The 25,612-nt window shown below is 37.4% G+C and overlaps 1 protein-coding gene across 6 annotated transcripts in view; it reads left to right on the forward strand.

Moving 5' to 3' along the window:
• The window catches only part of UBR5 (ubiquitin protein ligase E3 component n-recognin 5), a 131,622-nt gene that overhangs the window by 96,392 nt on the left and 9,618 nt on the right, over positions 1 to 25,612 (forward strand). For 3 of the 6 annotated variants that reach the window (XM_019629548.1, XM_019629553.1, XM_019629550.1), the window contains exons 35-54: positions 1,484 to 1,607; positions 2,484 to 2,595; positions 3,622 to 3,753; positions 4,144 to 4,401; positions 4,972 to 5,240; positions 5,591 to 5,802; positions 8,994 to 9,224; positions 9,907 to 9,980; positions 11,171 to 11,343; positions 11,441 to 11,554; positions 12,526 to 12,746; positions 14,957 to 15,077; positions 15,162 to 15,266; positions 17,271 to 17,514; positions 18,919 to 19,030; positions 19,679 to 19,823; positions 20,783 to 20,913; positions 22,479 to 22,539; positions 24,872 to 25,047; positions 25,253 to 25,337. In XM_019629548.1, coding sequence (XP_019485093.1) covers positions 1,484 to 1,607; positions 2,484 to 2,595; positions 3,622 to 3,753; positions 4,144 to 4,401; positions 4,972 to 5,240; positions 5,591 to 5,802; positions 8,994 to 9,224; positions 9,907 to 9,980; positions 11,171 to 11,343; positions 11,441 to 11,554; positions 12,526 to 12,746; positions 14,957 to 15,077; positions 15,162 to 15,266; positions 17,271 to 17,514; positions 18,919 to 19,030; positions 19,679 to 19,823; positions 20,783 to 20,913; positions 22,479 to 22,539; positions 24,872 to 25,047; positions 25,253 to 25,337 — 3,100 coding nt within the window. The remainder of the gene's footprint in view (positions 1 to 1,483; positions 1,608 to 2,483; positions 2,596 to 3,621; positions 3,754 to 4,143; positions 4,402 to 4,971; positions 5,241 to 5,590; positions 5,803 to 8,993; positions 9,225 to 9,906; positions 9,981 to 11,170; positions 11,344 to 11,440; positions 11,555 to 12,525; positions 12,747 to 14,956; positions 15,078 to 15,161; positions 15,267 to 17,270; positions 17,515 to 18,918; positions 19,031 to 19,678; positions 19,824 to 20,782; positions 20,914 to 22,478; positions 22,540 to 24,871; positions 25,048 to 25,252; positions 25,338 to 25,612) is intronic. The other 3 variants (XM_019629549.1, XM_019629552.1, XM_019629554.1) reach the window with 2 other exon arrangements.

A 25,612-nucleotide genomic window follows, 5' to 3' on the forward strand; every position in this document is an offset into this window, starting at 1 on the left:
TATAAATCTTAAGTTTAGTAGTTCTGCTTTTTTTGTTGCTTCCCTTCACCTCTTTAAAATTCTTATGTCTTTATTAATTAATCTGTGTCTACTCTATCTCCATGCCTCATATACTAACTTACTGAAATGTTAGTATGAACTAGGAACTTTCCTAAGCACTGTAGATGCATACCTGTTTTAATCTTCCCAATAACTCAGAGATACTACTATCACTCTAATTTTAAAAGTGAGAAAACTGAGGCTCAGCAAGGTTAGGTAACTTGTCCTAGGTCACACAGCTGTTGAAGTTTAGAGATATTTAGAAATCACTCTAGACAGGTGCTTTCCTTTTTCCTGTTAGAGTAGGCAGAGTATTAAATGGCAGAGTAGAGAGAAATTGCTGCTTGGTGGTTACTGATAATGTCCAAGCATCACATTAACCAACACTGAAGCCCCACCCTGCCTCACAGAGTAAATTGCAGTCCTAAGCTCTCATGAACACAGGCTTGAAGTTAGAAATTCTCTGCAAAGACATTTTTCCTGTCTCCACCCAGCCATGGCTGATACCAGGAGTCTCTTGAAATCTGTTGCCCTTTCATAATTTATGTTTGGCTTCATGTATTTGAAGGGGATGGAAGAGAAGATTTCTATGATGTAACTTCTTATCTTGTTTAGACCTCAAACTGTCTCCTGTAAAAGCTATAGCTCCTTGAAACCCTTCTAGCCCAAGAGACACATTTATTTGAAGGTAGAGTGTCTCAGTTGATGATTCTTCATGTGTAACTGATTTGATTCTTATTTTTCAGAGCAGCTGAGGTGAGGAAAAAAACATTAACAGTGTAAACACTTCAATCTTTTTTAGACTTCATTTTAAAATCCTAAATAAAGGATAATAGTTAGGTCACAGGGTTATTTAGCAGCCACCTACATTTTAAGCTGTGCTCTCTGGTTCGTCTCCCTTTTATAATGGAGGCACCTGTTCTTTTTTGGCTGTTTCCAAGTCTGATTTTTAGGGAAGTGAAACTGTTTTTGCCACCTACTTTTCGTTATGATCCTATTTTAAAATCACACATTTGAACTGAGGTTCCAGATCGCCCCTGCCCGCCCCGCCCCCTCCCTCGCCCCACACACACACACACACACACACCAGCAAGTCAATGGTTAATAAGCTGATGCAAGGTAGGTAATATAGAATCTCTTACAGTGTAGATCATTTATTGTAAGCTCACTTTTGTTAATGGATGAATGCTGCTGTCGGAGCCTTTGGAAGTTGAGGACTGCTGGTGTTGAAAGTAATGGAGGGGGAAAACCTTCCCTGTAGAATATTCTCTTTGAGGTTCATAGTTTCTGAGAAACTATAGATTAGTTATTAGTTTCCAAGAGGTTTTAGGTCAGATTTAAAATAGTATCCTAGCAAGCTAATCACATTGAGTAACACTGAGAAGCAAAAGAGTCAGTGCTGAATGTGGCAGTTGTGTGCTCCTAACATCTGGATTCCTTACAGCTCCAGTCAGTCGCAGTCGTCCTACATCATCCGGAACCCACAGCAGAGGCGCATCAGCCAGTCGCAGCCTGTTCGGGGCAGAGACGAGGAACAGGATGATATTGTTTCGGCAGATGTGGAAGAGGTGGTTTTAATTGTTAAAATTGTGTCAGTTGAGAGGCTTTCATTTGAGAGGAAAGGGGTAGTCACTAGAAGTTTGTTTTGTTTTTTTTTAAAGATTTTTTTGGGGGAATTGGGGGAAGGGGAACAGATAAGTTGCTGTCGTTTTGTTGTTCAGTCTAGTTGTGGAGGACGTTGCTTCACTGGCCCAAGTTGGCACCATCATTGCGCTCTTCCCGGGCGAGGCAGATCAGTTGCCAGCTTCTGGATGGCTGCTCACTGCGGCTGCTGGCCGCTCACGCTGGCTGCTGGCTACACACGGTAGCCCATGGCAACCCACTGCCACAGGGGCTGCAGCCTACGCCGTCGCCAGCGACTCATGGCAGTCCAGCTCCAAGTTGAGCTGTTGTTCAGCATCTTAGCTGTAGAGGGCAGTGTCACTGGCCCTCATATGTGGGATCCGAACCGGGGCCCTCTGGCGGCCCAAGCCAGCTCTTAACCAGTGTGCCACTCCACCGGCCCTAGAAATTTTATTAATAGTAGCTTACTGCTATTAAAAATGCATTTGTTTCCAGCTGTTAGATTTTTGTTACATGTTCTCATTTATGGTTATACATCTGAAAAATATTTTAATAATCCTTGATTTACTGGATAATAGGAAATTGGAAATGTAAACTTGTTTTTACTTAAGGGTTAGTAGAAAAGATACTTTGGGATATACCTACATAACTTTTTATAGCAAATTGTCACTAGCAAATGAAGGTTTTCAAAACTGCTTAGTGTTCAATTCCCTGTTTAGGGATCCGTGTATTTTTGTTTACTAATTGCTGTGGAGGAACACTGGGAGCGATGTGGGTTTATTGTGTACTTGGATGGCCTACAAATAAGATTCTGGATTTAGGTTGAGGTGGTGGAGGGTGTGGCTGGAGAAGAGGATCATCATGATGAACAGGAAGAACATGGGGAAGAAAATGCTGAGGCCGAGGGACAGCACGATGAGCACGATGAAGACGGTATGCAGGTTATTTGAGAAATTATTCAGTAGGAGTAAATCAGGTACCTTGGAAGAGATACTAATAGAGAGCAAAGCTCCATTTGATGTATAGTGAAATGCCCAACATATTTTCTGCCAAGGGATGCTGTAGCATCTTTTTCAAAATTTTAGGAGGTATATATACATATATACATATAAACATACTTATATAATATATATATATGTCTAAAATAATTTATCCTCTTCTCCTTTTACCTTTTGGTTTCACTTTCTTTTTTAAAAACAGGTTTTTAGAAATTAAAAAAACAATCAACCATATTTTGAAACATTTCGAAATTAGAGGAAAGGAAAACAAATGACCCATAATCCCACCTAGACACTAACAGTTTGTATTTTATTTTGAGGCCTCCTCTGTACTGCACCATTCCCATACACATATTTTAGATACCATATATATAATTTTTGTGACTTTGTTTTTTCACTTAACGATAATCATTTTGGCCCTTTTGCTACATAGTCATCTTAACCATTTTTTATCAGTAGCCACAGGATAGACATTTTTGGAATCAGCTTTATTGTGGTGTAACGAACATAAATAAAGTGCACATGCTTAACATTTATAGTTTTGTATGTTTTGACATGTGTAGACACCGTAAAATAGAAAGGATAGATGTTTTTTTAACTTCCTTTCCCTTTTGGAAGCCCAGTATATGAAACAGATGAAAATAGAGCGGTGGACCTAGCCCAGAGCTCCGCAAACTGACTGAAGTTCCCCCGCTCAACACTTTTTACATAAGGCTCTGGAGGACAGATTTTGAATTGCTGTGTAATAATCTGCTGAGCACCATAATTTACCTAGTCACTCTTCCCCTGCTAAGCAGGCATCTGTGCTTACTGTAGTAGTTACCATTTCTCTCTGCCCTGCCCTACCCCGTTACCCCCCTTCTTAGTTCCCACCCTTAGGATACTTTGGCATATCAGACCCTGTCTTGATCCATAGTGAGTTTGTACTTCTCTTTTCTTCTTTCTTAAATATATTTGCTAGGGAGTGACATGGAGCTGGACTTGTTAGCAGCTGCTGAAACAGAAAGTGACAGTGAAAGTAACCATAGCAACCAAGATAATGCTAGTGGGCGCAGAAGTGTTGTCACTGCAGCAACTGCCGGCTCTGAAGCAGGTATGTTACATTATCCTAGCAACTTTCTTGCTTATACAGAGGCTATGTGTGTATTTAGCATGAATTGGTTAAACTGTACTCAGTTGATTGTGCATGAGGGTGACAAAGCCTTTTTATAACTTCATCCTTATTCCCTATAGATATTAGTAAAGAAGATACTATTTTAATGACTTTCTTTTGCTTTTCTGTTTTTTAAATAATGGATTAATTTTAAAGTTCATTGAAAAGAGTTCTTTCCTAATGGAACTTACTTTAATGATAGGTTTTGTGAACTATTGAATACAGCCTGACATTCTGTTTACTATGTATATTTTCCTGAGTGAGGGGTTACACTGTTTTAAATATCAACAAACTCAACAATCGTTTTGTTTTTAAAAATAAAAAATTTAGGTGCAAGCAGTGTTCCTGCCTTCTTTTCTGAAGATGATTCACAATCAAACGACTCAAGTGATTCTGATAGTAGCAGCAGTCAGAGTGACGACATAGAACAGGAGACCTTTATGCTTGATGAGCCCTTAGAGAGAACCACGAGTAGCTCCCATGCCAGCGGTGCTGCCCAGGCTCCCCGCTCCATGCAGTGGGCTGTCCGCAACACGCAGCATCAGCGGGCAGCCAGCACAGCCCCTTCCAGCACATCCACGCCAGCAGGCAAGTCTGAAAACTTGGTGTTCCTGAGTGCTTAAGTGGGTTTTTTTTTTTCCCCCTCTTTTTTTTGTAAGTTATGCATATTCATCTAAAGAGCACATTAAATAGTTGCATAATAATTCTTTATTGTTTTGCTGAGTTCAGATACAAAAATGATTTATGTAGGCTTATGGCCGGGTTTCTCAATCTCTGCACCATTGCTACTTTGGGCTTAATAGTTCTTTATTTGTACTTGTGCATTGCAGGATGTTTAGCATCATCTGTGACCTCTACCCTCTAGATGCCAATAGCAACCCTCACCTCGGTGTGACAATCAAAAAAGTTTGTAGTCATTGCCAAATGTCCGCCTTTTGTGGGGGCAGTGGCAAAATTGCCTCTGGTTGAGGACACTGTAGTAATTCTCGGGCTTCTCATCATTTCCTTCCCTCAATTAGGGTGGCTTAAGAAAAGTTTTTTGCTCAGCACATTTGCTAATGTAATCGATCTTTTAGCTTACTTAAACATACACAGTGCTAGAGAAACACAATTAGCAGCTGACATTAGCTTATTGTGCTTGTCCTTTTTTCTTTGTAGCGAGTTCAGCGGGCTTGATTTATATTGATCCTTCAAACCTCCGCCGGAGTGGCACCATCAGCACGAGTGCTGCAGCTGCAGCAGCCGCGCTGGAAGCTAGCAATGCCAGCAGCTACTTAACATCTGCAAGCAGTTTAGCCAGGGCTTACAGCATTGTTATCAGACAGATCTCAGACTTGATGGGCCTTATTCCTAAGTATAATCACCTAGTATACTCGCAGATTCCAGCTGCTGTGAAATTGACTTACCAAGATGCAGTAAACTTACAGGTATGAAACCACTGAAAAGTTATTCATTCAAATATATTTTTTGTGGCTGTCAATTATGAGAATTCCAGTATAACAGGAATTGATGTTACAAATATTTAAATGTGTACATAATACCACACTACAATAAGTCCTTACTTAACATTGTCACTAGGTTCTGTGACTTTAAGTGAAACAAAACCAATTTGACCATATGCTAATCGTATAAACAAGAGTTAAGCTCCTACAGCATCTCATCAACAAAACGTGTTATTCGCGGATCTCCTGTATATCGAATTTAACTTTATTTGGGTAGTTTTAACTATTTTAGTTTGGTTTTCACAGTTTTAACTATTTTAGTTTGGTCTTCATAGAACTATGTAGAAGAAAAGCTTATTCCCACTTGGAACTGGATGGTCAGTATTATGGATTCTACTGAAGCTCAATTACGTTATGGTTCTGCATTAGCATCTGCTGGTGACCCGGGACATCCAAACCATCCTCTTCACGCTTCTCAGAATTCAGCGCGAAGGGAGAGGATGACTGCACGAGAAGAGGCTAGTTTACGAACCCTTGAAGGCAGACGGTATGAGTCTCCATGTATGCTTGTGTGTTTAAACAGAACGCTTATACTCTAGAAAGTTAGGACGTTTTTACATAAGACTTCACTCTTGTGAAGGAGGAAATGAGTGCCTTGTATTACTTCTTTTTAAATAGTGTAGTTGAAGCAAAACAAATTAGTTACAATCCTAGTTATTTTTTATAAATTCGTTTGTATTGTAGGAATCTGATACTAAATACTTTTCATTTTTGAAGTAGTTGGTCTACATGCTTGTTATTATCCCAAGGCCTCCTCTTCTCCCCCTTGAAAGGCATACATTCATGGAGAGACTTATTTTGACCACGATTAACTATGAGAATACTTTGTACTTGGGAAGAGGAATGTCTGTGTAATTATCAAAGCTGCCCTTTGGTTTCTCACATTTCTTTTTTTACCTCTCCCAGTCTGCTGAATCATAATTAAAGAATATTTCTTTGTGGATGTTTGATCTATCTATTCAATTATAAAATAACCTTTCTCAGGACTAGGAATTAGCCCAAGCATTGATCCACTAGAGTAGTGGCGGTGCCATATAGTGAAAGTGCCTGAGCTATAGTCAGAGCCCTGGGATGTGGTGCTAGCTTTGGCTCAGGCTACACAGCCTTGCTTCTCGGAGTGGATCATAAAGGAGGGACGGTTAAGGCCTAGGAGACTGCTTAGGAAACTTAACAAGACTGAGGTTGGAGCCTACAAGAGAGGTAGTAGTTCCTAATGTAGGACAATAAAGGTCAGGAAGTGGGGGAGGAAAGAAGCTTTGAAATCATATAAACAGAACTTAGGGCCTTGTGGAGGGATGGAGCAAAAGGAGGCAGAACTTACATTTAGACTTTGATTCTGAATAACAGGAAAATAAAAGAAACAGAGGAGGAGTAGAACAGGCATACTTGCTTTGGAATGTGTTGAGAACTGGGAGAGAATTTGATAGAAATGTCTAGTATGCAAAATCGAATTCTTGGCAGAGACCTGGCACAGGGATAAAGATTTTGGAGGCATCAGCTTTCCTATCCTAGGAAGCCTGTTCCACAAACAGGCACAAGCCTTGTCTTTAGGCTGGTCTGTCCCGAAGAACAGAGCTCTGATAACAGACCTTCGTTGGTGATAGTGCTCTCCCCCACCCCTTGCTCAAGCTTTCACTCTAATATAACAGCTTTGTTGAGATATAATTCACATCATAGAGTTCACCCAGTTCCAAAGTTTTGAGTAGATTCAGAGCTGTTCACCACCATCACAATAAATTTTAGAATATTTTCATTATCTCCACAAGAAATCCCATAACTATTAGCAGTCACCCCCCATTTTCCCCTACCTTCCAACCCTAAGCAACCATTGATCTATTCTCTGTCTGTAATTTGTCTATTCTGGACATTTCATATATGTGGAATCATACGATATGTGGTCTTTTGTGTCTGGCTTCTTTTACCTAGCAGAATGGCTTAAGGTTCATCCATGTTTAGCATGTATCAATACATTACAGTAATAACCTTGGTTTGCGAGCATAATTCGTTCCGGAAACAAACTACTCGTATTGCAAGACATCATTCGTTTACTACATTAAAATTTATTAGAGATGTTTGCGCGTCTTGCGGAACACTCGCAAACCAAGTTACTTGCAGTCCAAGGTTTTACTGTATTTTCTAGTAATATTCCATTGTATGGATATGCCACATTTTGTTTATCTGTTCATAAGTTGATGGACATTTGGGTTGTTTATGGCCACCTTTTAGCTATTATGAATATTGCTACTATGAACACTTGTACACAGGTTTTTGTGTGGACATGTGTTTTCAGTTATCTTCAGTATATACCTAGGAGTGGAATTGCTGGACCATACAGTAACTCTCTTGTTTAACCTTTTGAGGAACTGCCCGCCTCTTTTCCAGAGTGGCTATACCATTTTATATTCCCAAATAGCAGTGTATGAGGGTTCCAATTTCTCCACATCTTTGCCAACACTTATTATTATTATTATTATTATTATTATTATTATTATTTTAAGATTTTATTGGGGAATTGGGGGAGGGGAACAGCGCTGGGGAATGAGGTAAGGGGAACAGACAAGTTGCTGTCTTTTTGTTCTTCAGTCTAATTGTGGAGGACGTCGCTTCACTGGCCCATGTTGGTACTATCATTGTGCTCTTCCCAGGTGAGGCAGTTGCTTGCCCGCCATTGGACGGCCGCTCGTGAAAGCGCACGTCAACGGCCAGCCAGCTGCACTGCAGCTTACACCGTCTCTGGTGACTCATGGCAGCCCAGCTCCAGGTCGAGCTGTTGTTCACCATCTTAGTTGTAGAGGGCGCAGCATCACTGGCCCTAATGTGGGATCCGAACCTGGGCCCTGCCTCAGAGCTGGCATCCCAAGCCAACTCCTAACCAACGTGCCACTTGGCCGGCCCGTTATCTTTTTTATTATAACCATCCTAGTGGGTATGATTTGATTTGCAGTTCCCTAATGGCTAGTGCTGAGCATCTTTTCATGTGCTCATTGGCCATTTGTATATCTTCTTTGAGGAAATGTCTGTTTAGATCCTTTGCCCTTTTTTAAATTGCCTGGTCTTTTGATTGACTTGTGTTTGTTCTATATATATTCTGGATACAAGTTCCTTATCAGATATATGATTTGCAGAAGTTTTGTCCCATTCTGTAGGTTGTCGTTTCACTTTCTTGATGGTGTCTTTTGAAGGACAAAAGTTTCTAATTTTGGTAAAGTCTATTGCTATCTCTGTTTTCTTTTGTTGCTTGTGCTTTTGGTGTCACTTTAGGCAGTGGTTCTCAAAGTGTGTTCCCCAGAACAGCAGCATCAGTATCACCCAAGAGCTTGTTAGAAATGCAGATTTTGGGATCCTACCCCATACCTAATGAAACAGTGCGGTGGGGCCAGCTATCTGGTTTAACAAAGCCCTCTGGGTGATTTTGATGGATGCCGAAGTTTGAGAACTGTTGTCTCTTTAGGGAAGGAGTACTTCTGCCATTCCAAAGGATACTGGAATTCCTTTTCTGTACAGAAGTGCAGAGCTGTAAATCATACACAGTGGTTATGTTTCTAAAGCAGACCCACAGGCTTCATGAGTTTTTATTTATGGATAATCTGGGTTCTGAATTTTGCATATTTAAGATAGTGGCAAACTTTACATTTGTGTTCTTTTTGTAAACACTTTCATTTCTTTTTATTCTTGTAGACGTGCCACATTGCTTAGCGCCCGCCAAGGAATGATGTCTGCTCGAGGGGACTTCCTAAATTATGCTCTGTCTCTAATGCGGTCTCATAATGATGAGCATTCTGATGTTCTTCCAGTTTTGGACGTTTGCTCATTGAAGCATGTGGCATATGTTTTTCAAGCCCTTATATACTGGATTAAAGCAATGAATCAGCAGACAACATTGGATACGCCGCAACTGGAACGTAAAAGGTATCCATACTTGCCACGAGGTTGGTTTAAGAAATAATTACTTGCTCAGTGTGGTCTTCATTACTACATTGTCTGATTTTTGGAGTAAGGAGAACAATATTGCAAAAGAGAAATAGTGCAGGAACATCTCATGTGGTAAAGTTGAGCCTATCCAACCTTTCACCATGGCTACTCTTCACTTAAAACAAGGAACTAAAGAAACCAGTTAAGGGGCCGGCCGAGTGGCTCAGTCGGTTAAGAGCTCGCTTAAGAGTCTGAGCTCTAAGCATCAGGGTTGCCAGTTCAATTCCCGGCCCCGAGCTGAACTGCCACTGAGCTGCCAACAGGTGGCAGGATGGCTCAGCTAAAAAAAAAAAAAAGAAATTAAAAAAAATCCAGTTAAGCTTTATGCTTGAAATACATTGGTCCTGGTTGTTTATCATGTTTTCTTTTAGAGTTGATGTAACCCCTCACTGTTTCTTGGTGTGATAAGTTTTTTGCCTCTGAGCCTGTTTTGTAATTGTAGTACATTTGGCTGGTTAGCCTACCATTCACTGAGTCTGAAACTTTATCACAGTGTTTGCAGTTGGTTGGCTACTTAACAGACCTTTTCAGTGCCTTTTGCTTATAGTTCCCATCATCTCTGCTTCTGTTTATATTGTGCAAGTATTTCATGTAAAACGACTCATTTGTCTTTTTAAAGGACACGAGAACTCTTGGAACTGGGTATTGACAATGAAGATTCAGAACATGAAAATGATGATGACACCAATCAAAGTTAGTGTACAGAAAATCTGCTAATCTCCTTCAAGAAGTGGCTGCCTCAGTAGTTCCCCTTCAAGCTTTTTAACTTCATTATTTTCTGTCTGGGTGGGAATTTCTCTTTTCTTCTCTATGTCCCATTTCTTGCCTTTTCTGTCCATTTTTCCTTATACATCCTTGCATTATTTGCTTCATAAATAGGGATGATTAAAGAAATGTTATGAACTTTTCAACAATTTAAAAAATTTTATCTTTGTATCTCTCCTTCGCATTTCTCTTAGTTTTATGTTTACCTTTAACCTTAAGTAAAGTTTGTAGGCACTACATTAGTCTTAGCAGAACCTTTGTTAATATTGATGCAAAATAGATTTAGTCAAGAAAATGAGAAACACCAATTATAACTCCCAAATGCCAAACAGTTAGTGCAATAAAACGAGAGAAAATATTCCAAACTCAAGAAATTTTGAGATCTTCTGCAATCTATTTGTAGTTTTCAGCTATTATTTCAAGTGGAATTTAAAACATTTTAAAGTGGGGTCAAATAGTCCATTTGTCTTATCAGCCAGTAATTTTATTCAGCCCTGGGAAAGACAACTGACCTAACTGCTGGTTTTTGAGAACCCAGCCATGGCATACTGCTGTTTGCACAGCATGCTGTCAGTGAGCACTGCTCAGAGTTGAACTTCATTAAGGGGAGTTGGTGTGCTGACTTCCTGTTGGGATGCTTGAATGCCCAGACAGTTCTTTGTTTATCTTCTTAAAGAGGAAGCAGAACTTACAAAGTAAGCAAATGCTCAAATTTCGGCTCCTGACCATCTCCTCTTTTTGAAGGCACGTGTGAGCCGGGCCCTGAGGATGCTCAGGAATATAGCTGTGTTCAGGTTTGAATCTGGAGAGAGAGAGAAAGGAGGACGTGGGAAACTTCCGGCTAATACAAAACAGAATAGTATTTGTTACTACTAATAGTTTTGGGGCAAGTTTTTATTGTTATTTAAAATATACATAACATAAAATTTACCACTGTAACCCTTTTAAACTGCTAATATTTTAATATTGTTAAAATTTTGGACTGTTGTTTTTGACTGGCATTAAATTTTATAAAGAGATAATAGGAATTTTGGATTGAGCAGAGTAAGATTCTTTTACCCTTCCCCAATATTGAAATAATTTTTCTTAAAACCAAACATTTATCTCCTTATGTTTAGGTGCTACTTTGAATGACAAGGATGATGACTCTCTTCCTGCAGAAACTGGCCAAAACCATCCATTTTTCCGGCGCTCAGATTCCATGACGTTCCTTGGGTGTATACCCCCAAATCCATTTGAAGTGCCTCTGGCTGAAGCCATCCCCTTGGCCGATCAGCCACACCTGTTGCAGGTGACTTAAATAAACTGGTCTTAAGGCTTCTTTTTAATTGACTTTATTATTTTTTTAAGTATTCAAGTTAACTGGAATATTTCTGTTAAAATTCCAGCCAAATGCTAGAAAGGAGGATCTTTTTGGCCGTCCAAGTCAGGGTCTTTATTCTTCATCTGCCAGTAGTGGGAAATGTTTAATGGAGGTTACAGTGGATAGAAACTGCCTTGAGGTAAGATAGTAAAAATCTTCGCAATATAATATTGGTGAATAATCAGTTGTCCCAGCATCCAGATGTTTGGAAATGCATTAATTCAGAATATTGTATTTCCCCAAATCATAGAAGTAATAAAAATACCTGTTTTATGACAATAAAAGGAATTCTGACTGTTTCATTAGCTGCTTGTAGACTAACTTGTGCTGTCAGGTTACATCATCTATAAAATGGCAGTTTCGTGATGTGTTCTGCCTGGTTCACAGAGTTGATCGTTGTAATGCTGCTGAAAATTTAAATTCATATATATATGTTTAATATATGAACATATATAATATTAATTTCAGATTTTTCTTTTTGAATCTAGAATCTGAAAAAATAAGGTAATATTAATAATGATACCTAACGTTTGTTGAATAACTGTATCTTCTGGGCATTGTCTCAATTAATCTTTATAACCATATGGAGTAGAAAACATTATCTTGATTTTATGGGTAAGAAATTGAGGCTTAGACAGATTACATAAATTTCATGTGGGAATGTCTCTTATACAAAGCAGAAGATCTAATTTTTAGATAAAAGTCTGATTTGAGAGTCCAAAATTTATACCATGTTGTTTCTCCAGTGAAAAAGTAATAACATGATTAACAACAGGCATAGAAGAAATTTAGTTGAGTAGAGTTGTTTGTTACTTAAATGATAAAGGAGACTACAATACTGAAAAGATTGAAAATGCTTAAGAGACTTAAGTAACCACAGATATTACAAAGATTCTTTTAAAGTTCTCAAAAGCTGCTGTGATAAATGCAGTGGACTTGGTGGTCAGTGAGGGGATCAGGCAGACCAGAAACGGGCTGCACTTTGTAGTTGGGAGGGCTAGAAAGGAATTACTTCACTTCCATGTGATTTGTATAGAGTATTAATAAATCGAAAAGGAAGTCTAGTCAGATTTTTTTTAATGTGTAACTTGTAAATGTAAAAATTCATAGGTTCTTCCAACTAAAATGTCTTATGCTGCCAATTTGAAAAATGTAATGAACATGCAAAATCGGCAAAAAAAGGAAGGGGAAGAACAGAACGTAGTGCCTGAAGAAGCTGAGAGTTCAAAACCAGGGCCTTCTGCTCACGATCTTGCTGCACAGCTGAAAAGCAGTTTACTGGCAGAGATAGGCCTGACGGAAAGTGAAGGGCCACCGCTGACATCTTTCAGGTATTTGCTAAGAGAAGGTAGTTTTTCCATTGCATTACTTTAGGGCTATTATGTAATTCTGGTAAGAATTTTTATTTAGAAATTTCATAGTTTTATTTCATTTGTGTGTAGATAATAGGTTAAAATTTATGTGTTTACCAGATATTTAAGTATTAAATTTGAGTTTTCTGGATATTTGGGTTTTTTGTTACTATTTTGTCATTGATTGACATTCTGATTTTTCCTCAATTTATTGGGGGAAACTCTATGACTGTGTTTTTAATGTTTAGTACTGAGCTAAAGTATATATATCCATGTCAAATTGCCAGTTACAGACTTGTTACTAGCAGCTCCGCTAAGGGGAACATGCGAATAACTAGAAAGAAGTTTTAGGTTTGTGGCTCACACACACTTGCACTCCTTTGCCAGGCCCACTGTTGGTAGTTCTCCTGCAATAGGTAGGTTCTCTGCTTTCCTAATAAAAATTTGCTAGTATACAAGGTGTGATCAAACTATACAATGAATGTTTAAATAAAAAAAATATATAACAGTAAAAGACACATTGCCATTAATCCCCCTCAAATTACTTCCCCTCTCTTCGAACACACTTATCCCATCGTTCTTGCCACTTTCTGAAGCAGTTCTGGAAGTCCTCTTTCATGAGTGTCTTTAGTTGCGCTGTTGTGGCTGCCCCGATGTCCTGAATCATTTTGACTTTGGGGAAGAGCCAGAAGTTGCACGGTGCCAGATCCAGTGAGTAAGGTGAATGAGGCCACACGGTAATGTTTTTATTTGACAGAAATTGCCACATACCAGAAGCAGTGTGCGAAACTGAACTTTTCCGTTGGTCAGAAAATACGGTGAATGCTGCTGCCAAGTGCCATCCAACGGAAAGGCAGGGATCTTCAATACGGGAAGCAGCGCTTGAACCTTAGTAACAGTGTGTGGCACGTTTCAGCTTGTTCAGTGCAGTCAGTCAGTCGTGTCAGCTATGGTTGAGAAGGTGTGTTTTAAACTGTGCCGTAAATCATCCTCCATCAGGACAGTGCTCTGTGTCACACATCGCTTCTGGGATATGGCAGTTTCTGTCAAATAAAAACATTACAGTGTGTCCTCATCCACCTTATTCACCGGATCTGCACCGTGCAACTTCTGGCTTTTTCTCAAAGTCAAAATGATTCAGGACATTGAGACAGCCACAACAGCTCAACTAAAGACACAAAAGAGGACTTCCAGAACTGCTTCAGAAAGTGGCAAGAACGATGAGATAAGTGTGTTCGAAGTGAGGGTGACTATTTTGAGGGGGATTGATGACAATGTGTCTTTTACTATAATTATTTTTATTTAAACATTCACTGTATTGTTTGATCACACCTTGTATACTGTGGCTCAGTATGGCTAATCATCAAATGATTTACAGTATATCTGCTTTATGCTCTGTTTTTGCTTAGGAGGAATTAAGCTAGTTTAGGAAACTGTATACACTTTATGTACGTGTTCAAACAACCAAAAAGGTGGCCCAAGCAAGTTTCCTAGCGAGAATAAAGCTTGAGCTGAGATAGTTAGAATGTAGAAGCACATAGATTGACAGAGAAGAATCAGAGGTAGGGAGACAAGTTAGAAAGCTGTTACTAGTTCTGGTAAAAAAAGAGGGGCCGAAGTAGAATATTGTCTTTGGGAATGGCAAGGAAATCATGGAAAGGAAGAGAAGCTTATAAAGGATTAGATCATGGTGAAGAAAAATTAGAATTTGTTTCAAGTCGGTGTTAGGAAAGTAGGTGTTACTACGAAAGAAGTCAGGAGGCAATGTTATCGTAGTGAAGAGGCCATACTCTGGTTTACCATGTTGAATATGAGTTGAGTATCACTGAAGTGGATGTATTTAACACAGTGGAAATTCTGGTTCATTGTGAAAGTGTGAACTAGAGAGGGGTTTCGGAATCACATAGATGGAGATGGATATTGTACTTTAAGGAGAGGAGATGAAATGAAAGATGAAGATAGGCAGCCTGGGGTGTGTATCTTTACATAAAGAGGGGAAAATGGAGTAAAAATGAGGTCTGTGACGAACGAGTAGTTACAGAATGCTCTTCCATTAGAGAAGATGTGCTTTGAAGTGCTTAAAACCTCAGAATATTAAAAGACCAAGTAAATTACTGTCATTGACCAAAAGTCAGTAAATTTTTAGAGTTGGCTAAATACTTCCCCCTCTCCCCTTAAACTTCTTACAGGCCACAATGTAGCTTCATGGGAATGGTTATTTCGCATGATATGCTGCTAGGACGTTGGCGCCTTTCATTAGAACTATTCGGCAGGGTATTCATGGAAGACGTTGGAGCAGAGCCTGGATCAGTATGTATTTTGAGCACTTTAAATTCTATTTTGCCTAATAAGTATGTATTTCAGAGAATAATTCTGTCATGCATTTTTTTTAAGATCCTAACCGAATTGGGTGGTTTTGAGGTAAAAGAATCAAAATTCCGTAGAGAAATGGAAAAACTGAGAAATCAGCAGTCAAGAGATTTATCACTAGAGGTAAAGGTATTCAGATTTTTTTATGCTATACATATAGTATGTCATTCATTCAAAGTTTAAAAACAAAAATCTTGCTTAGGGATGTGTGCTGTATAATTCAAAATTTAAACAAAATAAATGGTATTCACCAAATTTAGAGTAGTAGTTATCTCTAGCTGTTGGCTTCCTAGCATCTTCTAATGATGATCAGTGAGTTTTTTTAGTTCTTTTTTTAAAAGATCATTATGAACACATGGATTTAAATGTTTTTGATGTACTGATACTCCCAATTCAAATCCAAGATTAAGGACCACAAGGTTGTTTTGTTTATTTCACCTTTTAGTCTTTACCCCCATCTTCCAAACTGAATTTCCAACTTCCCAACAGCACTGATAAAATCATTTATTTGCTTTTTATTCCATAGCATATATACAGCAGTCTTAGAATCACAATGTCAACACTGCCACCAACAAAAGGATTATTGAAAATAGCTTAAGAAAAAAAAAATAGCTTAAGATTTATTTGCAGTTTTTTGTCCTTAGAGCATATCCAGTTGGAGATGTACAGTCAAATTATTTTGTTTTAAAGTCACTTGAAATAATTCCTCTTTGTGGGTTTTGTTACTATCTCCATATAATTAGGGCCTTTTGTTTCATTTTGCTTTCAGTTTTTAGGGATTGCTTTCTCCTTTGTTTGATTTTGTTTTGTTTCATAATTAATGTAAAATATTACATTAATTATGTGCTACAGTGCTACAGGGTCAGCTCTACAGAAAAGATGTGTGTATTCAGAGAAATTTAGTTTCCACTACTGTTTCTTTTACCATGTTCCCCCGCCCTCCAAGTTTTTTTTGTTAGTGTTTATTTCCCTCCCCTCTTTAAAAAATATAATCATGTATGTATATTTATTACCCATCTCTCTCCCTTACTCCCCACCCCGAGCATGCTGTACATTTTATTCCATCTTGCTTTTCCCAGTTAAGAGTATATTCCAGGGGTAAAGCTGTAGCTATATACAGAGATACTCTGTCTGCCTTTTATAACTACTTAGTCTCACTGTACTGCCATTTTATGATTGTATCTGTTTTCTACCAGTCTCTTGTTCATAGACATTTGGGTTTGTTTCCAAGATAGTGGTGTAAGGAATAGCCTCACATGTGTTTCTCTTTTGGGTTAGTGTGTCTTTAAGATAGATTCCTAGACATGGGTCAAACAGCATGTGCATATAATATGTGTATATATAATTTTGTCAAATATTGGCAAATATCTCTACATAATGCTTTCATATTTTTACGCTTTCAATATCGATACAAGAGTGTGTGATTCCCCAGTCTTGCAAGCAGTTCGTTGTCAGATTTTTATATTTTTGCCAATCTGATAGGTTAAGAAATGGCATCTCAGTAGTTTTAATTTGCATTTCTTTTATGAGCAAAGTTAAACATTGTCTCATATATTTAAGGCTATTTCTCTGTGGAACTCATTGTTAGTATATCTTACCTATTTTTTCTATTTAAATTGTTGGTTTTTTCCTCAGGTTTTTAGAAGCACTTTTATCTTTAGATGATATGCATACTACTCATGAATGTGTATATTTTTGTCTGTAATAGAAGGTGCAAATACTTTCCCTCGTTTGTCATTCTTCATTTTTCTTTGCTTGTGGTGTCTGTCACCAAATGAATATCCTATATTTTCTTCTAGTATTTGCCATTTAAGAAAATATTTTACATTTCTAGTCCACTTGGAATTTATTCTGGTGCATTCTAAAATTGAATGAATTGCTGTTTTTTAATAGACCTTTTAAGAAAGTGTTAGAATTGAGTTAAATTCCACTATCCTGATTTAATGCAAGACATTCTTGTATGCTTTACAATGTTGTTTATTTGGAATGTAAAAGCTTCTGAGAACCCGCATTACTTTCTAGTCATTTAAATTGTCAAGGAAAAGCTAAAATTAGATTTTCATATTTTACACAGAAAAATTTCAGGGTGGTTTTCCACACTGAATTTACTACTTTTCGATTTGTTTTAACTAGGTTGATCGGGACCGAGATCTTCTCATTCAGCAGACCATGAGGCAGCTCAACAATCACTTTGGTCGAAGATGTGCTACTACACCAATGGCTGTACACAGAGTAAAAGTCACATTCAAGGATGAGCCAGGAGAGGGCAGTGGTGTAGCACGAAGTTTTTATACAGCCATTGCACAAGCGTTTTTGTCAAATGAAAAATTGCCAAATCTAGATTGTATCCAAAATGCCAACAAAGGCACTCATACAAGTAAGTACTCTACAGGTAACAAGCATCATAAAAATTCTTTCCTTGTTTGATTGAAACAGTGATAATCATGGTTATGTGTAGTTATAGTGGGAGAATGGTAATGTGCATTTACATTTTTATGAATTTTATTGTAGGTTAATGATTTAGTCATATTTAAACTAATAGACAATTTAGCAGTTTGCTCTTTTATTGCCACATTTATCTTCATTAATGTTTGTGATTGTACTAATGTATTTCTCATTGCAGTTGTTATAGGTTTGGGAATGGGATATTGTAAGATCTGTGGTAATATCAAAGTTCAATGAGCAGATTTTGCAGTATTTCTCCCGCCCCTGTATTTAATTGGTACAGATAACTTCAGAAGAAAATACTGTTCTCTGTGCCATTCAAAGTATGACTCCCAGAGTTGCTTCTGGTTCCCAATGAGATAGGGAGCTTGCAACCAAATGTAAATTGGCTGACTATATCACTAACTTCACTGTTTAATTTAGCAGGACTGTTTTTTGGTAATAAGATTTCTATTAATATCCTGGTGCAAGCTCTTTACCTCCTTGAGGACCAGCACTTTGGGATTAGGACTTTTGCCTAATTTTTAAGATTACAAGTAGCAAATTAAAAAGACTGAAAATTACAGAAGCCTTAAGTAGGTGATAATTGGTGATTTATGTAAAGGAGGGGAAGAATATTGCCAATCTTGTAGATGGATGGATGTAGTTATTGAGGATATAGTCATCCTGTATTTTACCTAGGCTATGGATATAGTTCATTGGGGTTCTGTAACCCTCCACCATAGAGGTTGAATGAGCTCTAGAAAGGATTGTGGATGAAAAGATGGGGAGCGTACCCCCAGCCTTTCATCATAAGTTTCACCATTTGACTTCCTATGGTCCTATAAGAAGAAACTGGCAAATGTGAATGAGGAACCCTGGGTAGTCATAACATTTCAGAAGTAACTTTTCTGCATATTCTTTAGGATGCCATACTCTGGATTATGTTTAAGGTTTTAAAAATAATAATAGCTAATGCTCTGAGTGACCTATAATGCCTAATGCTAAATACTAAGAATAGAGAAGATATTCAAATATGATTCCAATCATGTAAGAAATATCAGCATTATTTATGGTGCATAATAAATAATATGTAGCCTCAGTAGCTACGTATTATTCACAGCTTTGACATGACAAGAGGAGAAATTCATTAAACAAATACTGAGTGAACATCTGTTACGTGCTAGGTGATTCTACACAATCACCCCAACCCTCAAAACTATAGGGAGAGAGAAAGGCACTAATACAGATGGTAAGAAAAATGGTCTTCAGTATGTGTGGTCATGTCCTCACATTGACTTGAAAGTAGTTGCATTTACATTTATCTAAACAAAGTGTATTTCGTATTTTCTTCCAGGTTTAATGCAGAGATTAAGGAACAGAGGAGAGCGGGATCGGGAAAGGGAGAGAGAAAGGGAAATGAGGAGGAGTAGTGGTTTGCGAGCAGGTTCTCGGAGAGACCGGGATAGGTGAGATAATTTTGTATCTTTTGTTGAATTCCACCTTTTTGGATGGATTGGAGGGAGGCTCATAAATAAAAGATTCAGTTATGGACTATTTTTTAGAAGATGAAAGTTTTAATATTTTGATATATACAGTAATTAAAATAGTCTAACCAACTGTTCTTAAAATGCTCTGTGTTAAACACCCAGGGGCTGTTGAAATTATATTGGCTTTTTATTTATCCCACTCAAGTTCTTAAGTTCTTGAAATTTTTACTAATTTTATATCATTCTTTCCTAAATTTGTTTTAAAATTATAATTGTGGCAATTATGTTATTTAAACCTTTAGATTTTCTCCTGTTAGGATGGTTGGCATTTTACTTTTGACTAAAATCTCTAGAAATTATGGGTGGGCTCTTGATTTCTGGTATTTTAAAGTCCTCCTCCTTTAGAATCAAGTTGAGCTATGAATTGTGAATTTGTAGCTTTTTCAAGTGACAAAATCTAGGTAGTCTTTAATTCCCCACCATCATTTCTTTGGTATTCTACCACCTTGGTGCCATAGCTGGGGCATCCTATATGCTCTGGTTTTCTAACTTCACTACTAGCTATGCTGATAGTTTCATTTTGCAGACAAAGGAAATGAAGTCAAAATAGCTTTGTTCTTCTTTCAGAGACTTTAGAAGACAGCTTTCCATTGACACTAGACCCTTCAGACCAGCCTCTGAAGGGAATCCGAGTGACGATCCTGATCCTCTGCCAGCACATCGTCAGGCGCTTGGAGAGAGACTTTATCCCCGTGTACAGGCAATGCAACCAGTATGTACAGTGCATGTCGCTGCCACTTGACTGGCCGTGTGCCATCTTTGTTTTTGAAATAAAGTGGGTATTTAAAAAAAAAAGTCAGTTACTGGCAAGCCATCTGGTTGAGAACTGGAGTAAGAGCTTATGAGGGAATGAAGCAGTGTTTGCTGGAGGGTAGCTGTAGAGCTGGAGGTGTGTATGGTTTTCCTACCTGTGCATGGTTCACATTCTACCTGATAGGTTCCTTGTGTGCTAAAGAATTAATCTGTGCGTTGTATTTATTTGTACCCTTATTTGCCCAAATTACTGTTACATTTTAAAACAGACTTTTTAACCGTGACCAACCTGTAGCTAGAACACATGGCAAATAGTATACTTCACTGCAGGTAAGTATTGCCAGAAGATTTTTATTTTGGATGTTCTGTCAGTTTCTTTCATATAATGTGAAACACAAACTAGTTGTGTTTTTTGTCTTTATATATAACTATATGTACATGTTATAGCAAAAGAATAAAACAGAGAAACCCAATTATATTTCTCACACTAAACCCTTAGTCTTAAATATAGGTATCGTTTTCTCTCTTTTCCCTCCTTTCCTCCCTTTCTCTCTCTCTTTTTCTACCCTAAATGAAAGAAATGTTTTTGGTTCTCTAATAGGAAATAAAAATATGGAAATTGAGTATTTGTATGTTTATTCATGAATATCAAAAACCTTACAAAAAGGCTTCTCATTACAAATATTGAACTAGCTTTAATAGAACTGTGCTAATGCATGTACTATTCATTTCCTACCCAAGTGCTCTATAATTAAGCATCTAGTTTAATAAAATACCTTATTGATTCAGAAATTTTTGAATTGTTATCTAAGTTGCTTACATTTCTTTGTAATTTTGGGGGGGGGGATTAAAAGATTGCTGATTTAGACAAGAGGTTTTAGAGAGAAGGGCCAAGTAATATTTATTCATCATTTACAGGCATTTGCAAGTAAAATCACTGGCATGTTGTTGGAATTGTCCCCAGCTCAGCTGCTTCTCCTTCTAGCAAGTGAAGATTCTCTGAGAGCAAGAGTGGATGAAGCCATGGAACTCATTATCGCACATGGACGGTAATGTGTACAGCTGGGAAGGCATTTCAGTTTAAACATCAGTTACTTTATTATTAGGATATGGGTGCCCCCATATCTTAGAATGCATACTCTAAAGCAGCATAGGACTTTAACTGGGTTTTCAAGAGATGGCTTAAAATCCATGAGTGAGACAGCTGAGTTTCACAAGCATTAGAAAGGTAGAGTTTTAGTAGTCCCTTAGGTTCTGAAGCTCTTTTATGTACCTGATATTTAGAAATTAACTTGTAGGAAGTACTGTATTCCCCATGTATAAGACACCCTTTTTCAAAAAATTTGGGGTCTAAAAGCTGGGTGTGTCTTATACAGTGGTTGTAGATTTAAAAAAACTTTTTTTTTTATTTGCATTTCCTGCAAGTGATGAGTTGTATGAATTTTATGATGAATAAAACTTGAGTTCAATAACTTTATGTAATGCATTATTTTCAAATTTCGGGCCCCAAAATTAAGGTGCATCTTATACATGGGAAAATACGGTACATATCAAATTCTCCACCAGGATACCCCTCATATCAGAAACCAGATACAAGGAATTGGGGTAAAGTCCCTGAGTTCTCGCCATAAGCATGAAATCAGGCCTCCTGATTTATCTTAATCCATGCAAGCTTTTGCTTTCCATTGTGTAATATATTTGTTTTAATATAAAAAATTTAAATTTCTAATAGTTAAATTATCCTATTTCTAAGGTGAGGAGTTAAAAGTAACATTAGGAAGATATGTTATACTTATTCTGTGCCTTCTATCCTGGGGCTACTCTAATAACTAGTTTAGGCTTTGACGTGTTAATTATTTTAGATGAAAATTTCTGTTTTTCTCCCTAGTCGTGATTTTAAATGAGGAACTTAGATTAATATAGTCTAAGCACTGAAACTAAACAGCCACTTTCCTGTTTCAGAGCCTTTGAATGGTCCAAGCCAAAGGCTATTGCTAGAAGTTGATTTTCTTTGTTATTACTACCATCTTCTCTAGGCTTCATGTAGTTTCTTTATTCCTTTTCTGTGTCTCTGGAGGTATCAGCACACTGACATTAGCTCAGCCTACCATAGAAAAAGTTGAGAGTACAGTTATGATAAAGATTTTTGTAAATACATGTAAGTTTTGCTAATTTAGTAGTGTTTTCTATGGAATGCAAATAATAGATAATATTGACTGCTTTCACCTGGTTTTATGGAGTGACTAGTGAATTTATTAGTATTCTACAATAATACACAGAAGAATTTGATTCTTATTGTGATTGCTTTCTGAACATTTTCCTGTTCTTTACAGTGTTCCCCCCTGAGCTTAAGTTTCAATCCCCCTATGAAAACGGCACTTATTTTGTCTTAGCCTTTACTTTTAGCTCATTATCTTAAAACATACATGTAGTAGCTAGTGCTTTTTGTGTGTGTATTATTGACTTCTCTGCTCCTAGAACTGCATTAAGACTAGTAAGTGTCCTGGATAATATATTTATAAATTCTTACAGATTTAAATTCATTGTTTTCTTTACGTTAAATTCTAGAAATTTCAATTACCTGGAATGTGAAAGGCTTTTTGTTTGTTTTCAGGGAAAATGGAGCTGATAGTATCTTGGATCTTGGATTATTAGACTCCTCGGAAAAGGTACAGGTAAGGGATGTTTTGTATATGTGTTAATAATAAGCACTTGGATAAGCACTTGAAATTTAAGTTACAGAAGGGGAAGAAAGCCATATTTATGAACAAACTAGGTCTTTGAGTAAAATGCTTGATTATAGTAGAGAATAAAGCAAAGATAGGTATATAGGTGTCATGTTCAGAATCAAGTAATAAGATTGGTTTAGTTAAAGGCTTATTGTAACCCCGCTCATCACTGCCTCCATTTGAGCACAGCCTGAATCAAGCTTTAATTTAGAGATGTCATGAATTAATAGCAGAGGAGAGAGGCAGTATGGAATCGTAGAGTTTATTCCTCAAAGAAGCAGTGAGTGCCAAAGATGCAGGCAAAATGTGACATATGGTATAGCAGTAAGGGAGGCTTAGTGTATGATGTATTTCATTCATAAACTACCTGAGAACTTCATGTCAGCCAAGATGGAGCAAACCCCGTATTATCTTATCTCTTACACGCTTACAACTAAAAACTCTGAACAAAATACAAAGTGGAACTGCCTGAGGATCCTGAAAAGTAAACAGTAGTACACAGATTGGAGAGGCAAGTCAAAACTTGAAAAACAATTGGTGGGGCCAGCCAGGTGGCTCAGTTGGTTAGAGTGTGAGTTCTGAGCAACAGGGTCGCTGGTTCAGTTCCCACATGAGATGGTGGGCTGTGTCCCCCCGCAACTAGACTGGACTTGGAGCTGAGCTGCGCCCTCCACAACTAAGATTGAAGGACAACAACTTGACTTGGAGCTGATGGGTCCTGGAAAAAAACAATCTTCCCTTCCCCACTTCCCGAATAAAATCTTTTAAAAAAGAAAGAAAAGAAAAACAACAATTGGTATGGCATTGTTTCAAGGAGGATAGTAAAGCTGACCCTTGTTTTTCCATCTTAGCTGGAAGTACAGAGCTAAGGCTTTGCGAAGTATAGGGGAAACCACTGTCCATGTCCCAGACTACCCCAAATGGTGAATATGCAAGGCAGATCCTAAACAATACAATAAAAGGCTTTGAAAACTTAATTGGTGTTGGAACCACTGCATGCAGTGGTTTCAATCTGAACCTAACCAGGTTGATTTCCTACTAAAGCCAAAACACATCAACATTCTCTATATCATTTTAATAAGACCCAGACTTTCACAGCTGAATAAAGTATCCAGGATTCTTTATTATTGGATACCTTACTCAACATACAAAGAATCAGGAAAGCCTTACCAATTCTCCTGGGGAAAGAGCCCATAGATGCTGACTTCGAGATGACCCACTTGGAATTATCAGAGATTATATCTCATGTTCCATGAGATAAACACTAAGGAATGGCAAGATAGAGGTTCTGGCTCAGAAACTTTATAAGAGAATGAGAGGAAAATTTTAGAGTTAAAAATACAATGTTTGAGAAGAAAATTCACTGGATAGGTCAATAGCAGAGTAAAGATGAGAGAGGAAAGTGTCAGCCATTTTGAAGAGAGCTAGAAATTATCCATTCTGTAGAACAGAGAGAGAAGTTTTCAAACGAAAGAACTGTTTCAGGAACCTGTTGGGACCATATCCAAAGATGAAATATTCATGTCATTGGAGTACTCAGAAGAAAGAGGAAAAAGAGCTTGTTACAGAAAACTATTTGAAGAAATAACACTGAAACTTCCAAATTTGATGGAAGATACAGATTTATAGATTCAAAGTCAGTGAACCATAAACAGGATAAACTGAAAGAAAACTGTCCAGACATTTGTAATCAAGCTGCTGTAAAATGAAGCTGCTAAAGAACAGTGCCTAACGTAGAGGGAAACAATGATTTGAAAGACTGGATTTCTCATCAAAAACTGAAGGCAGAAGACAATGCGACAGCATCCTTAAAGTGCTTTAAAGATTATCAATCCAGGGCTGGCCGAGTGGCTCTGTTGGTTAAAAGCTTGCTCAAGAGTGCTAGCTCTGAGCAACAGCGGTTCGATTCCCGGCCCAAGCTGAGCTGCCAACAGGTGGCAGGATGATGGCTAAGCTAAAAATAAATAGATGGACAGATAGATAAACTCAATCAATCAAGAAATGTCTTTAAGGAATTAAGGTAAAAAATAAGCTACCAGTTTCATTATGTGATTTTAATTAAATTAACAGAGAAGTTAAAGTCTTAATATGCACAAGTTTTGTATATTATAGTCCTGAAAGAGTGAATTAAAAAGTTTATTTACCTTTAGTATGTTATACACATACATTTAAATAGGAATGTTGCTCTACCTACCTGACTTCACTTTAAATCATTTTAGTTTAAATGTTTTGATTTTTAAAATTAACCTCGGGGCTTAATCTCTGATATTGTTATTAGGAAAACCGAAAGCGTCACGGCTCTAGTCGAAGTGTGGTAGATATGGATCTGGACGATACAGATGATGGTGATGACAATGCCCCCTTATTTTACCAACCTGGAAAAAGAGGATTTTATACTCCAAGACCCGGCAAAAACACAGAAGCAAGGTTGAATTGTTTCAGAAACATTGGCAGGTAAAATAACTCTAATCTTATTTTTTTTTTTTAATTTGAATTCATAAAATACATTAGTTTTTAAAACGTGTATATATTCTTACTCATAGTAACTAGAAATGAGGCTATCAAATTTCTCAAAATACTGTACATTATATATGTATGTGAGGAGTTATACATGTTCTAGAATTATTTTTTAATTTAAATATTATTTCCCTGTTTTTAGGATTCTTGGACTGTGTCTGTTACAGAACGAACTATGTCCTATCACATTGAATAGACATGTGATTAAAGTGTTACTTGGTAGAAAAGTAAGTGATTTTAATGAAACTAACTGCCCTTATAATTGCAAAAATTTTCTTTTATAAAGCAGTTATATACTAGCATACTGTTTATGGCATTAAAGTAAATATTAAATTTTAAAGCATTATTTTCATTGTAAACCATTTTCATCATTTTCTTTAATTAAGCCCACTGATGAATGTTGTTTTTTATTAACAGAGCAGTATCATTTTATGACATATATTTCTTTCTTTCTTTCTTTCTTTCTTTCTTTCTTTCTTTCTTTCTTTCTTTCTTTCCTTTT

Source organism: Hipposideros armiger, unplaced genomic scaffold (assembly GCF_001890085.2).
Source record: "Hipposideros armiger isolate ML-2016 unplaced genomic scaffold, ASM189008v1 scaffold_860, whole genome shotgun sequence".
In the NCBI taxonomy this organism is placed as follows: Eukaryota; Metazoa; Chordata; class Mammalia; order Chiroptera; family Hipposideridae; genus Hipposideros; species Hipposideros armiger.